The 15,467-nt window shown below is 42.4% G+C and overlaps 1 protein-coding gene across 7 annotated transcripts in view; it reads left to right on the top strand.

Annotated features, from left to right (window-relative positions):
* The window catches only part of sorcs2 (sortilin-related VPS10 domain containing receptor 2), a 278,384-nt gene that overhangs the window by 117,599 nt on the left and 145,318 nt on the right, over positions 1-15,467 (top strand). For all 7 annotated transcript variants that reach the window (XM_076724452.1, XM_076724453.1, XM_076724454.1 and 4 more), the window contains exon 3: positions 5,147-5,246. In XM_076724452.1, the coding sequence (XP_076580567.1) occupies positions 5,147-5,246 (100 nt within the window). The remainder of the gene's footprint in view (positions 1-5,146; positions 5,247-15,467) is intronic.

The raw sequence follows: 15,467 nt of genomic DNA on the forward strand, positions 1-15,467 counted from the left end.
GGTCAAAATGCCCAAAGGCATTATCCATCAAAACATTGTTTTGTCAAAGTTGCCTCACAACCATCCTGCAGCGTCTCTGTTGGCAACATGTGGTAGATCTCTGGAAGGCATACTATATCATTCTACATTCCATTCTGCAGTCAATAAAGCCAGGCTCTGACACAATCAGGCCAGAGCAGATGGTCATAAAGCCTTTGTCCAGGGTACACCTGAGACTCCATGAGCCTTATCATCCATAACCATTGCAGGGCTGTAAAAAGTAGGGAAAATAAACAGATAGATGGCATCGAGGAGTTGCCTGATCCATAAAAAAAAAAAAAAAAACCCAGCTGCAGTCAAACAGAATGGTCATTTTTAAAGGAAGATGCGAGCCAGAAAGAGGTCAGCATTGATGACCTGGCCATGTGTGAAGCAGATGGGAGCCCCCCTTTCTTTTTTTAGCGTCATACCTCATAGTTTCATTGTTTCAGCGGTGCAAAGCTGTGTCATGAAACTGTATTTTTAGAGCATAGAGGCTTTAACACTAATGGCAGCCATCTCTGAGTAGTATTTTTAACGTTAGTCATGGCAAGTACCTTTGCTGTGATATATCAAAAGCTCTCATCTCCTGCCAAATCCCGGCTCTTTCAAAAAGAAAGATAGGCAAGCTCAGATCGTTATGATCGCTCAGGACCTGAGCTTTAACCTGCTCTAGACAAAATTTGGCACAAATTCTTTGGGGATACAGTTAATAACCCAAATGAACGATACCCTGGCAAGGAAGCAAATTTGCCTCATGCTTCATCACTCTTGTCAGTGAAGTGGCGGCGTTGTAATGGATTACAGAATTTCTCAACCTTGTGTGTCTGTGGCAGTGCAGCACGATGCACGGATGATCGAGAGCTCTGACACACTCTCCATGGGCAGATACGGCTCAATCCTCTGTCTTGTCGGGGGAATCTGGCTTCTTTCCCGACTGCCCCGCAATTTCTGGTTGGGCTCCCTGGGACATGTGTATGTAAGCCAATCACTGATGAGCCTCGTCAAAGCTAACAGTCTGGCCGTCTGGCTGTCTGGGCCTGAGTCAAACTGACAGCATCTGTCTGCCTCAGCATTCTGCTCCCTGTAGAAATCAGACCTTCAGCATGTCAAGGCATATCCAGCTTCTTATGTCCCCTTACTCGTCTTGAACACGCCAACTGGAGTTTGAACCTATTTCAGTGTTACCTTAGTTCTTGACAGCAGATACCTCTTGACATGCATGCACAGTGAGGAGAGACATACCTTGAAGGATACACTTCCGTCTGTCACGTCTCCATCACAATACATCACCAGCTAACATGTTGAAGATCTTCAGGCTGATTTATCAGGAATTCATTACAAACCCGTTTGCTCGCATCATTCTCAATCACACCTTTTCTATATTTTGGTATTCTGTCTCGTCACGCGTCTCATTGACGCCCTCGATTTGTCTTCCCTAAGATGTCAGGTGCTGGGAGCAACCTTGACATATTAGGACATTAAATCTGAATCAGCACCTGTCGCCACCCTAAAGTGCCTCCACATTCTCTGTTTTCTCAAGCGCATCAAGGAAAATACAATTTCACCTGCAGTGTCTGTCTCTGTCACATCCACTCTCGCAGACACTTCCATGTCTGCCTTCCTCTCCCCTTTCCTGTCTCTTGTTATTCCACTCCTCTTTTTTACCTCAGTATTCTAGTAGTTTATGTCCTTCCGCTGTTATTATTTCAGCTGTATGGTCTCTACCAAATATCTTCTGTCTGAGGCAACTTGTTTAAGCCTTTGTGTGTTAGAATTGAATGTTTCTCCATCCATGTCATGATTGCGATGATTGAGGGTACGTTTCTGGGAGTTATTTCCTTCAACTGACTGGCATTGGCACATCCAAATCAAATAGTGTTTTGTATACATTGTACGAAATGAGGGTAGTATCAATAGTAATTTATTTATGTAAGTGCCATGATGCCCCACTTTTCTGCTAATACGTAATTTTGCTAGGATTGAGGGCTACACTGAGTGTAATAGATTAAATTTTAGTCACAACCCTTCACCCCTCTCCTCCTCCCTGTGCTCCACCATCTCCCGTCTCATCTGCTCCCCACACTGTTTCAAAGTAATTATTCATCATTAATCTACAATAGCTTTTTACCAGTCTATTAATCCAAAGGTCTGGATGGCAGACAGTACAAAATGAGCTCTCCTATTAACTCAACTTCATTATTCTCACCATATAAGGTGCTGTGACTGCTGATTTTCCACAGCAACCCCCACCCAACCCCCCAAATTAGCCTCATTAGCGGCACAGCGTCTTTCCATTGCCCTATGACTCCTCCCCTGTGCTTGGCAACATTTTTCAGTTTCCGTTCTTATGTTTTTCATATGAGCAGGTGCTGCTACTTGTCAGTATTTTTGAAAAATACACCTGCCACTTCTGCTTGAATTGTACTTTATAAATACATTTCTTGCATGAAGTTCAGTCACCTTCGTACCGGCAGGGAGAAACAAATGCAAAACACAAGCCGCCACCCACAGCAAGATGGACGACTCTTATCTCTGTCATATCATTTGGTCTGAATATTTGAACTGACATGTCAAGAGCCCAGTGTGCTTCTAGCTGTTTTCATCACTTGACCAATATTGTCGCACACCTTAGGTCTTTAACACCAGATGGATGTAAAGAACCAGCCTCCATGGCAACACACTCTTGGTAGTGAGGAGTAATGAGCATAGAAACATAGGGTATGAAGTGTGAACAGTCAGCGTCCAGATGTTGAGATGTGTTTCTGGGCATAAGGCCCACTGCAACCCTGGCCACTCATTACACTCCTGCTAATGAAATACTGTGAATATGTAATGGTGAGAGGGCTTTACAGACCTCTGTGTTCAACAGAGATTATCACTGGTTTGTTCCAAACAATGTCATGTTCAGCAATACAGTGGTGCTACATATACTATACATAGACTGTGTGGTGAACTGGTCACTGCATGTTGGTGAAACAATGTGATACTTCAGGTATAGTTAAAACTGCAGTTATTGCTATTTCTGTAATATCAATGGATCAAATATATGTGCGCAACATGAAAAAGCATTGATCATTATGACAAACCAACATGACAAACTGTCTCAGTGGTGTTCTCGGACATAAATTCAGCACTGGACTTATCCGCCGGCTTTCTTCAGTTTTGTTTCCAGCAGCAGTTGCTTGCTGTTTTAAGCAGAAACATGCAAATTGACCCACTGCACACTACCCAGCACCAAACAGCTGACGAAGTTAGCAATGAGCTGCTGAACATATAGCAGCATTTAGCAACTAAAGAGCCAGACCAAAGCTGCGAAAATGAGAGTGGAACTTGGATTCATAGTCATCATGTGGCTAGAAACACAACTCCAAATGAGTGCTTAATGTGGCAATAAACAAGTTTTTGTTAACACATTTGACATAACAACTCTCTACAGTAATGTCAGATGTTTTGTTTTCAGCTTGTCTTGGAGTAATTCCCATGTCACACATTTCAATCCAGAAGACAAACAATGGCAAGCAAACATGGACATCATTAAAAATAATAGTTTGAATTCGGTCATAGTCATTTAAAATATGTGTTTGACAATGCAAACATAAAAGATATGAATCCACTCTCAAACGTACAAAATGTGTATCATCCTCCTAACTCATTAGGGCTGATGAGTCTGCTCAGTGTGGTTTTTTGCACTTGAACCCTGATGATCCAGCCTCTCAGTGGACCTCTACACGCCAGGCCTAGCAGGTCTTTACTCCATCCACAAGTGGGTTTTTGAGATAAGCGCTGAGCTCTGGCTGCTAACACAGCCATCAGCACTAGATCTGTCCATGTCCTCCAAGTGATCCTGGGTTAAACACCGCGTACAGGCCGGCGAGGAAGATGAAAACACTTGCCAGCTCACCGCGGAGAAATAGCTCACCCCTGCTATGCCACTCCATTTTCTACAGCTGTATCGGAGCACTCTGGGAGAGCTGATTGCTGAATGGCTTGGCAGGGCGTCGGGTGTGTATGTGTCTCATTGTGTGTGTGTCTGTCAGTAGTTGATGTCCCACTGCGCAAAGGAGTAAATCCTCTCATCCTTAACCAGGCTTACGTGCTAGCTCATCATTCTCTTTCATCAAGACCTCTTCTTCCAGGCTCCCTCCTGTTGAACCTTCAAGCCTCAGCTAAAAGCTGCAGCATCCTTTCCTGCGTGCTTTGGATTGCTTTTGAAAGTAGCCATAGAAAGCAGTCAAAAGCTGCAAAAGCTGCACACCAGAATAAGCAAATGCAAATACAGTAGATGCAATATTCACTTTCTTTTACCTCTTTTTACCCCCCACGTAAATTCAGTTTCTTATCAGTATTTGTTGCCTCAATCTCCCTTGCTTCCATTATGTGGCTTAAGAGAATATTTCCTGTATTGTCTCTTCTATGAGACATTAATTATCCGTAAGCAGTCACCTCTTTTCAGCCTTACTGAGATGTATCCTGTGCTGTTTTCAAAAACCTGTCACAAACAATTACTTTCACTTTGCTCGGTGGGTGTGACTGAGCCAGACTGGAGAAACAATCCAGCAGTTAGCTATCAATCTCAAACACACACAGCAGTCCGTACCTGCTCTTAAAGCTGCCAGATTTGGGGATTGGACGGTACTTCATTGCTAACCTGAGGCTGTTTTTGCATCGTTGTGGCAATGACAAGTTGTCCAGCCATTTTTGATTTGTCACCGAGATCAGACCACGGACCACAAAGTGGTAATATGATGAACAGAGAGTTGATATAATGCCTTCAGGGCAGTTTGAGAGAATAAGCAGGTCCCCTTGTCTCAGGCTTTTTGCAGATTTAATCTCCTTCCGTCAAAGCAATGATTTTTCATGGAGCTGATGGTGTTTTAATATGCAGGATAAGAAGAATTTGATGAAATAGAACTAAGATAAGTTATAAAATTTAATGAACTATCAACATATTGTACCTGCAGCACTGTTTTTAGAGGTTCTGTTCACCAAATCATTACCATAATTCCTTTTGCTATTTATATTGTGCGGTTCAGGAGACCATTACAAAAGGAAATGACCGCAAAAATGTTCTTAAACTTTCCTTGCTAACTACTACTTGTTCTTGTTTTTGTCTGACTATGTTCAGGTCTACTGACTACGGCACCACCTACACCAAACTCAACCTGATGCCAGGGACAACCATCGTGGTGACCAGCTTCTACATCTGCCCAACCAACAAGAAAAAGGTAGTTGAGTGTATTCACTAATGAGAGTACCACTGTGTTTCCCATGAGATTGCTGAAATCTACCACAGTGCTGCTCCTCTTAAAGCTTTGCACTGGTGTGTTGTTGAAAGAGTGAGCTGGAGGCCTAAATGAATATTTACACTGGCGGGCTGGGTAGATAGAAGAAGACGTCCAGTTAAAAGATGTGTTCAATTTGAGAAAGTGAGCTATTCAAACTAAAGACAAATGGCTTTAAAATTAGCAAAGACACTCGAGCATAGAGGCAAATATCCACTGATATTAGGAATATTGAATTATAATTATATTGAGTAAAACTATCCTTTTAAAGCACCTTCAAGGGTCATTTCTAAGTATTTCTTATGATTTGAATATTTCTGATTGTGTTGCCCAAAAGTGGTAGTATTTAATAAAAAAAAAACCAAAAAAAAAAACCACCCTTTTAACACACTGTGCCAACATTTTTAAAATTACTGCTTCCTACAATATCTGTGCATGACAACTGCGGTATAAGGTTAGGTAAGTAAACTATGGCGCAGCTTTATAGTCAAGGTTAGGCGACATAAATAGGTACAAGTGCAATTCATAATTTAACTTCCAAAAAGTTCGGGGGTTGCCAGGGGTAGGTTAAAAATTGAAGCAGCAGAGGCCAAGATATCCTGATTTTTACTCCCAACTGTGACTCATGCCCAAAAAAGCAGCCATGATGATGTCATTGGTTCTCAGCTCCCCCTGATACTCAGAAGACATTATACGGCTGTTTTCACAGGCTGTATATTACGCCTCATGAAGTAAAATGAACATCATGTGGTGGCGTGCCCCACTAAACACTCGAAATTATGGGAAGATTGTGGTTATGGTTAGATACACAAGCAAACATTAAGTGCTAGATTGCACCAGGATGCAAACTCTGCTGCATGAAAGCCTGCCTGTCCACTACCCAGACCTCCAAACCTCTGCTTTCTGCTTATATATAGGACGCACTGCTTCCTGCTTTTTACACTGGCGTTGAATCTTAGCTTTCGATGAAAATCGTGTGCTGCAGTCAGTCATCCAAAAGGAACAAATAACGAGGGATACGAGGCTGGTGTTCGCTGACAGGAACACACAAGATATCCTCCTACACCCCATGGCTCCAATCCAGGGACGCTGTGAATGAATGGGCTGAAAGCAACACATAGAATGGACCAATTTTCCCTGAAACTGTCTCATAAAAAAGATAAGACAAAAACCATCACGCAAAATTTGAAAGACGCTATAATCACATATAGATTTTAAATCCAGGGGCTTTGATCGTGGCAAATGAAATGTAAGCAAATGCTGGAAATGTGTCTTTTGTTTGCCTTTTTACTAATTTTCTTATCTGAGTGTGCCCAGATTAGGGCACGTGGCACTGCTGCACTTTCCCCAGTCTTTTAGTGGTTTTGTACTCCTGCACCACTCCTCTGCGTGTTATTCAGTCCACAGGCAGCTTCTGATTTAAAGGTGAGGTGAGTCATTATGGAGAAATATTGATAATATTGCCAACTCTCCTTCTTCACAATGCAATCACATGTTAGCAAACCAGGTTTACCATCCCTCTCACTCCCCCCATCTCCCCTACCCTTCCCCTTGTCCTGTGTTCGAGCATGAACACTGATTGTGCTGGAATAGTGCTGTATGGCTCGGTCCGAGCCACTTTGTTTATTTCCCATTTACGGAGCCAGGGCTGTGCGCAAACACTGGATTCTTTTAGGTGTGCACAGAGCAGACAGCTAGCGGACCGCCATGAGATATGATTTGAGATACTGAATTTCAAATTCAGCAAATATGAACAATCTTTCTCCAAAATGACTCCCCTCACCTTTAAGCTCAGATACGACTGGAATGCCAAATCTCGCGGCCAGTCTAATTGGCAGGCATTATCGCCGGGGTCCAGGGTTCTTCCAATCGATGAAGAGATAGAGGGAGATTAGATGTAGTCACTTTTCTCACTTTCTGCTGCAGTCTCCACTCCAAAAGTCTGTGCGGTCTCTGCCATCTCATCTTCTTCACACACACACACACGCAGAGAATAATAGAGGGCAAGGCAGCATGAGAGCATTTAATTGCATGGGAATGGAGTCATCTTAATTTTCCTTAGGGACAGAAAGAGAGACAGATAGAAAGAGAAAGAGTGGGAAACAGTGACTGGCAGTGAGAGTGTGTGTTGTGACAGTAGGATGTCTGGTAATATGAGCTGAGGATCAAGCTGCTGCTTAAACACACCTCCAGGCCTGGCAGGAGGGGTGTAATGGAGGCTCAGGTTCGTTGCTGCTCGCTGTAAAACGGTGTGTGTGGGTGTCTGTGTGTCATTGCTGCCGTTGTGAGAGTAGGTGTGTGTTTTCTTGTGTGAAAGGCAGTGGATGTAGGCTGCATGTGTGTATAGATTTATGTGGACTTTGTGTGCAGAGTTGATCATCACTTTGGTGCCTCTAACTAAATATCAGTATGCAGCCATGTGTTTACTTCCTTCTTTTCAGCATCCAAATTATGGGGGATCACATCCATTAAGTGGCCCTACACACATGCAAACACACACATGCGCGAGCACACTTTGATCAATACTGCTAATCACATCAGAAAACAGCAAACGGGAGGGTCTGTAAGCTCTGTGAGGGGATTACACACAGTGTGAAGGGATCACACAGAATAGGTGTGAGGGGCCTCGGGTAATCAATAGGACTTGAGGCAGTTAGAGAGAGGTGAGTCTTCAGGTGGAGACAATGTCACCCTCTCTTTCTCTCTCTCCATCACTTCATTGAGAGCTCCATTTAAGATCCGCTCAAGACCCTTTGCAGTAGAGAGTCCCGAAGGACCCTTGACACACTTCAACGCCAATGTCGCCGAGTTGTGAATAAACTTTGCCACTGGAGGCTAAGCGCACTCTCCCTTTGCAATTTTCTTTGACAGAAGAGGACTGTCAGCCGGGCAAGTGTTTGCAAAAACCCTTTTCTTGTTGTTTTTGATTCAAATAAATAAGGTCAGACTTCTGTTTTTTTCAAACAGTTGCTAATTTGGCAACATGTCCACAAAAGAGTCGAACAAAACATATAAAGAATGTTACATAAATCCATACCGAGTCATCAGTGTCAGTAACTGAATCAGCAGCTTTTAACATTAAAGCTCCCCTCAGTGGTGATTGCAAGATACTGTCTTCAAAAATGGCCGAATCAGTCAGACTCAGGGTGGAGGTCAGGGTGCATGGATGGGTCAACAAAATAAAAAAGAAAAAAAAGAGAAATCCTAAATATCATCAGACAGTTTTAGAATTACTGTGCCTAGAGAGAAACAAGTTATCCATCCACCCGTTCATCCATCTAATAGCTTTCTGGTTTATTCTTTTGAGGGTCACAGAACTGGAGCCAATTCCAGCTGACATTGGATGATAGGCAAGGTGCACCCTTGACCCATGAATTATGATTTCAACAATGTTCAAATTTGTATTATTTATTGTGTGACATCCAGTTTACAATTGATCTAAATGAACACACGGAACAGCCTTGAGTCAATGAAGGGGCGCTAATCTGACCAGACTGTCGAGGTACATCAGACAAAGAAACCTGGGAGCCTTTGATGTAGAGTATCTGAGGCCCTGCTTACTAGCCGACTGAGAGACCACGAAACCTAGGAAGCAACAAGAATCATGATGTGATAACTTTGTTGCAGGTAGGTGGTTGCAGAGTCTAACTTAAAATAGTGCATATATAGGGCTAGTTTTGTACTGAAGTCAACCAATAACAGACTGAACTTGCTCATGATGTTATGTTATTGTTTAAATGCTGCAGTGCAGTTCGTACTGGGTAAATGATTTCTTGTTATATCTCAGGAAATGAATTACAACTAACCGTAATGGCATACCAACTATGAACAAACCACAACCATCAACTGGTGGGTGGGACGGCCCAGCGTCCTCTGCTCACAGCTATGTCTTGGTTGGATGCAGACAGCGATATGGTTATCATTCATTGTCAGTCACAGTCTTTGTGAATTAATGTTTCCTTTCTTTTTCCTCTCTGTCCCTGATGACAGTTGGCTGAGTGGTGATGGATTCAGTTTTTGAGTTAGTTTCGCATCAAGAAGTTCTGGCCGATCCAGGCTTTAATTTCGTAGAAACATCTGGTGTCGTCTGCAAAACAATCAATAGATCAAAAGAATATTTGAACTGAACTGGACAAAATAACTCAAACCAGAGATGAAGTGTTTTTGTAATTTTAAACTTGATTTTCCTTCAAGAAATATACGGATGCTTTCTGGCGTGATGTGTCATATGTATCTTCAGTAACAGTAACCTTCTTGACTTTTGCTTCTGTGTAGCAACACAACAAGAGGCATCTTAGCAATGATTCATAGAAAACAAGTACAGAAATATGTTTGTGTATTTGAAGACATTTCTTAGCCCATTAACGATTTATCGAACTCTGATCCTGTCGCAATGCTACTTAAGATATGCGCCCGACAAAACCTTTTTTGCGCCTCCTGAAGATAGTGCCACTGTAACACCACTGACCTGTGGCTTAAAACATTTCCGTACCTCAGCAATTCTCTAAGCAGCAGGGCATCAAGCTCAGAGGGCTTCAAAGGCAAACCACCTTCTGAGCTGGTGTCCCCAATTATGTCCTCGGTTACTAGTGGCATGGCATCTCCTGAGGGAGTACTGTTCAGGATTTCCTACCTGATGTCACGCTGAAGAGACTGGGGATGTGTTTTCTGCTCCATAAGAAGAGGTCTAGTGGACTCTTTTAAATTGACAGGGCTTACAAGGGCTAAACAAGTTGTTCAATGACACCAGAGGCTCTCTACTGGCTGGACTGGTTACTCCTCAGTCCTTTGAGGACGGTACTCAAGTAATATATTTTATAATGTATTTGAGTATATAATAAAATGTAAGCTATTACAGTTATCCAGGGTGACTCTGAAACATTAGCATTCAAATTTGCCACTTTATATGATGTAGTCCCACATCACAATCAGCCACAGAATGATGAAGATGTTACATTGTCCTTGTTTATTGTAGCACATCACTCACGCATTGGCACTTTCCTTTACTGAGACATTAAAGCAAGTCTGGAAGGACATAGAGCATGAAAGAAACAAGAAATAGTTCCTGTGGATTTCAATCCCCAGCCGGGAGGGATTTTAAGGTTAAAGTTAAAAAGTGAAAAAACAACAACTCGCTGTAGGCAGAAAGGTATATCAACCACAGGTAACAAAGTCTGTCCAAGGGATGTTAAACATTTCTTTATATACAGGGCGAAGGGGGCAGAATTAGAGATGAGAGCTTAACAAACTGGCTTAGGGCATCTGCCTTCGCTCTAACTGGCTCTTTAATGTGCTTATGCAAAAACTTAAATCTTTATCAGCCTTTGAAGTTTTGGGAAAATGTCTCAATGTCTAAAGATTTTAATAGCTTCATTGACTCCATCTCATTGAACCATACTCTATGGCCAAGACCAGACCCCTTACCCTTATCGTCACATTTTCAAGGTGTGAATGCAGGTTTCTTTGGGTGTTTTTGTACCGACAGTTGGTTAAAATCTCCCACCCTGAAGCATTTTCCCCATGTATAAGTTTCGTTGAAAATTCAGAACTGAGCCCGTCAAAAGAAACATTTCATGATATGTCACCATGATATGATTAAGTTGCAATTTTACTGCAGTAGAAAGTCAGTTTCTACAGCAGGAACTACTCCAATGCAACCTTTGTTAATACAGCAAACAGCAATTGCTACGCCAAATGGAACCCAGCCGATACTACAAAGCAATAACTCGGACTTCGACTGTGGCCAAACCAAGTAGTGTAGTTTTGAAAAGACCTGTAGTCACCTACTGAGATGGAGGAGAAGAAAAACAGAAAAAAAAAAACAAGACGAAAAGCAAAGCACAAAAGAACACAAAGTGAGAAGGAAATGATGAGTAAACACAGACATGAGTAAAAAGGCTTCAAAAAGAAGAACAATGGGAAAAGGAGTAATAGACTGAATGATAATGCAGATTTACTGTCAGCATTTCAGTGATTGGCAGTTCAAAGAGCTTCAAAGAGAAAAGCAAGATATTCAGATGTGGTCACATCATGTTCAGATGATATCCCTTTGATGAAGGGCAATTTTTGTCATTTCAGAATAACTCCTATTCTTTAATGTGATTGACAGTGAAATAGATGTCTGCTTGTCTCTCTGCGATCTCTTTTTTACTGTCAACTGTGTCCCCTGCTTTCCATAAGAGTAACATAATGGTAACTGGATAATTTTTTTTCTGGAGCAAATTTGCCGTCTTTGTCCACTGTTATCATAGAGGAGAGGACCTTGAAAGTCATTATGAACAAAATGATGGTGAATGTGATTCAACAGTAACAGGAGCCACTCTGCTGCTGGAAAATGACCTAAAGTATTAGATGGAGGATGAATAAGCCAGGAGGAGATTTTTTTATGCATTCAATCAATGTTTAGGAAGTTTTATTACCTGGCAAAATACTCAAAAGAGTTTTCAACTCATGCACATTAATACCTCAAACCTGAAATTCATTAGCCCTTTGGTGATTCACTTGGGACCAATTCTGTTTAATCTGGTTTAAAATCAAATCAATCCTAATACCAGTTTTGTAACAATTGCACAAGTGCACGTAGTTTGCATAAATCATGGCATGGGAGAGGACATTGTGTAAAGCAATGCCAACTACTACTGCAAAACGACTAACTATAGGATGCAACCCTATGACCAGACAGAAGGTTGATACTGGACAGTGCTACAAAACCCCAGTGTACGCTCAATGCCAGTGTTTTTTAATGTCCAATGTATGTTTGTAAGACCAATATTTCAAACTGTCCTTGCTTTTTACAGTACCTGTCCATGGCAACTATGTATAAGTTGTAGAAGCTATGTAGAAGACACACACCCTGTTGCTGGTCAAGTTGTGCTATGGGTAATGAAGAAAACTGGTTTTGACAGGAAGAATGTGTTAAAATGTGATATCTCTGGTCCTGTTCCATCAATTTTGACCTTTTTTAAAAATGTTCTGAGTCTGACAGTGTTATATGAGAGAAATTGCTGGAGTATTCTTTTAAATTTGTGACCGTGAAAAGACACAAACTCCAGTCTCCAGCATGAAAGTCAAAAGTGCCACACACCTATTCGCCATGCTTTCACCTCCCTACAAAATGGGCACATTTTTTCCTGAATTGGCACTGATCCTTGGTATTGTGGGTAAATTGTTTGCTACGCACTATATCTGAAACTAACCAACCAAATCACATGCTTGATTTTCATTGAAGTCCTGGTAGGAATTCTGAAATGCCCATAATTACCTTTCCTCCAAATTGGTGGCATTGTAACTTCAGACCCCTATCAGTGCCTGCATGCCATCGGATACCTTAAATCTCAGTGTTGCTGAACTGTGTCTGTTAAAAGCTGGTGGAAGATCAGGCCTGTGTGATAAGCTATGACTCATGCAGTTGCTCAGGAGATGAGTTGCTGTACAATGTCACACTTGCCTGTTTGGTGTTAAAGCAGGATCACAGATATCTGTCAGTGCCACTGTTGGACAGTTCATTTAGCATGAACTGTCACTTACCATTTTTTCAGACCAGGCTTCCAAAAAGTCCTCTTCCATTTTGAAGTCTTTTACCATTCATGTTAGTCTCCCCATTCCAGGGCCATTTTAGATTTGCTGACACTTCAGATATGACAGCCATGGTGTATGCACGCCGGCTCCTTTCTGTGTGATTAATCATCAATAATTCAGGAGGTTTACAGACATACTTTGATGGAGCACTTTGCTCTCACCCTTTGGCGCTTTGACCAAATGTTTGCCCATCCTCTTTTTGAGAGCCTGGCTGTGTGAAAACACTTAGAAACAGAAAGTTAAGCTAGTCTCTTGTGTATAATGCTCCCAGGCTAATGTCACTCATGAGCAAAGTCGAGCTGCAGGGCATCAGCAAAAATGGTTGGTTTTCCTTCCTCTGGAAACAAACATAAACGACATGCGAGGTGACCTTTTGACAAAGCTTGACACAGAAAAGCATGTGTTCCAGAGCTGTAAGCTATGCCTGCTAAACCACAGCATAGCCACATGAGAACCAGCCATTCCCCTGATGTTTCCTCTTCCTCCCTCATCCCTCTATCCATGCAGCCAATGTCGTCTGTACCGCAGAGGAGCCGTCTTTCCTTTATCCTCTGCCCAGACACTGATCTGGAACCTGCGCACAGGCTGATAAGGAGACTTGAGCATATGGTGCAACTGTGAACCGAGGACAGTTGGAAGCGAGGTTGGACCACGGAAGCTAGTGCTAATGCTTGCTAGAGGGTTATCGACTTTGGGTTCCACTACAGCGGTTTGGTCCACCCACGCAGTCATATGGAAACAGTGTTCTACTTCTGAGTCTGCAGGCTACATTTGAAGCATTAGGAAGACGAGGAAAGCTAGATATCAGACACAGTGTGAGACAGACACACTGCATGGGAGACAGCAGGCACCAGGTGATGATGGAACTGGATTTTCTTTATGTTATGACACATCAGATGCGGTGCTCTCTTTCTCTTTCACAGCTTTTCAGTTCTCCCTGCGTCAGCAGACTGTGTTTATCTCAGGGTACAAAAGAACACGCAAAGAATAGCAGACTGTAGTTCAGTCTTTCCCACTGACTAAGACTTAACTATGAAGAAGCATTGACCTTGGAAGAAGACCCATCAGTCAAGAGGAAATTTATAGATTTATATTTAGAGACTGAAATTTGTTTGACATGCTGTATTTCTGGTTGAAATGGGATGTAGGGAACGCACATAATGTTTTTTCTCCAGAGAGTGAATAGCAAGGAGACTAGATTATGAATCACTAAAACCAGGGTCAGACTAAAGGCTTTTTGTGCAAATTCATCCCTGATTCACAACCTCCCAACATTCGGAACAGAAATCTTGTCTGGGATCCTGGTCGGTACCAATTTTTGGTCCAAGTTATCTGGTAATGTGAGGAGTTTACAGATCCAGACTAAAACCTCCCAAACTCCTCGCAGACTCCTGAAGGGGGACTGCGATAGCCAATGAGAGAGACAGGGTGATATACTCCCAGAGCAGCTGACTGTGTTGCCAAGCAATGGTAGTAATAGCAATGTCACTTTATAGCACAAAGCAGAAGGCCCATAATCAGACTGACACACAACAAACCTGGCTTCATTAATGTTTCACTGATCTTTTCAAACATGCTAGCAAACAGTTGCCTAATGCTTGATGAGTATTTGGAGGTTCCAGGGTACACAGGAAGTGGGTCAGTAGTGGCCCAACAGCTTATTTTTGCCTCAGGGCCACATAGCAGGTTTATCGAACCTTGTTGCTGTCTATACATTTACAAGGTATTTACGTTGAAAATGTCTTGTTTTCTGTCCACTCTGTCTCTGACAAAGCATATTCCATCCACAGTGCTGCTGCCACATGTCCCTGCAGAGCATGATAAATCATACTGGCCCAGTCTATTCAGATTACAGCATAACGTTAGCTGTGATCATCTTTGACCTCGCATTGATCACAGCTATTGAACATATGCTCCGTCCAGCTGGGCTCTTGTGTTTGTCCTCCTGTGCCATAGGGATCAGCACTGCTGCTCACAGCCCTTCACAGGCCGGGCCTAAATGGATTGACCTGACCTGGATCCACCAATTTGGATCAATAGGCAGTCAGCCAGAGCTGTTGACTCACACTGCTATCTGCCGGCTCACCCCTGGAGGGAGACCTGGCTTTGAACTATCCGTCATGCAGCTTTTGAAAGATGTAAATGCTGCCCTGCGCTTGTCTCTGAATTTTAGAGCTGTATGTGTTTGGTGCAGTCTAGAGCTTAATAGGGCTTGGTTAATATTTCAATGCAACTGAAGTAGACCGAAGAGAATATAAGAGCAGAGAAGGCATCAGTGGAGAACAGACGGGAGGACAAAACAGGAGGAGGGGAGTATGAAATCGATGTTTTTCAGCTTTTTATGTGTCACATAATGCGTCATGAAATTTCGAAATTAATTTGACATTAAAGACAATTTGAATCAGCGTTTGTATGGCGTGCAGAGGCAGCCACTGCCTGAGAAAAGACATATCAGCTTTGACGTAGTACTTTGACTGGCCTAGTTGTTTCAACGTGGGGCGTCTAAAAATAAATTTGACTGTCGCTAATCCCTTTATAATGTCCCTTACTGATTAAAGTGAGCCAAGTTTAGCTCCGCAAGATTCA

The sequence above is a fragment of the Chaetodon auriga genome, chromosome 24, assembly GCF_051107435.1.
Source record: "Chaetodon auriga isolate fChaAug3 chromosome 24, fChaAug3.hap1, whole genome shotgun sequence".
Taxonomy (NCBI): domain Eukaryota; kingdom Metazoa; phylum Chordata; class Actinopteri; order Chaetodontiformes; family Chaetodontidae; genus Chaetodon; species Chaetodon auriga.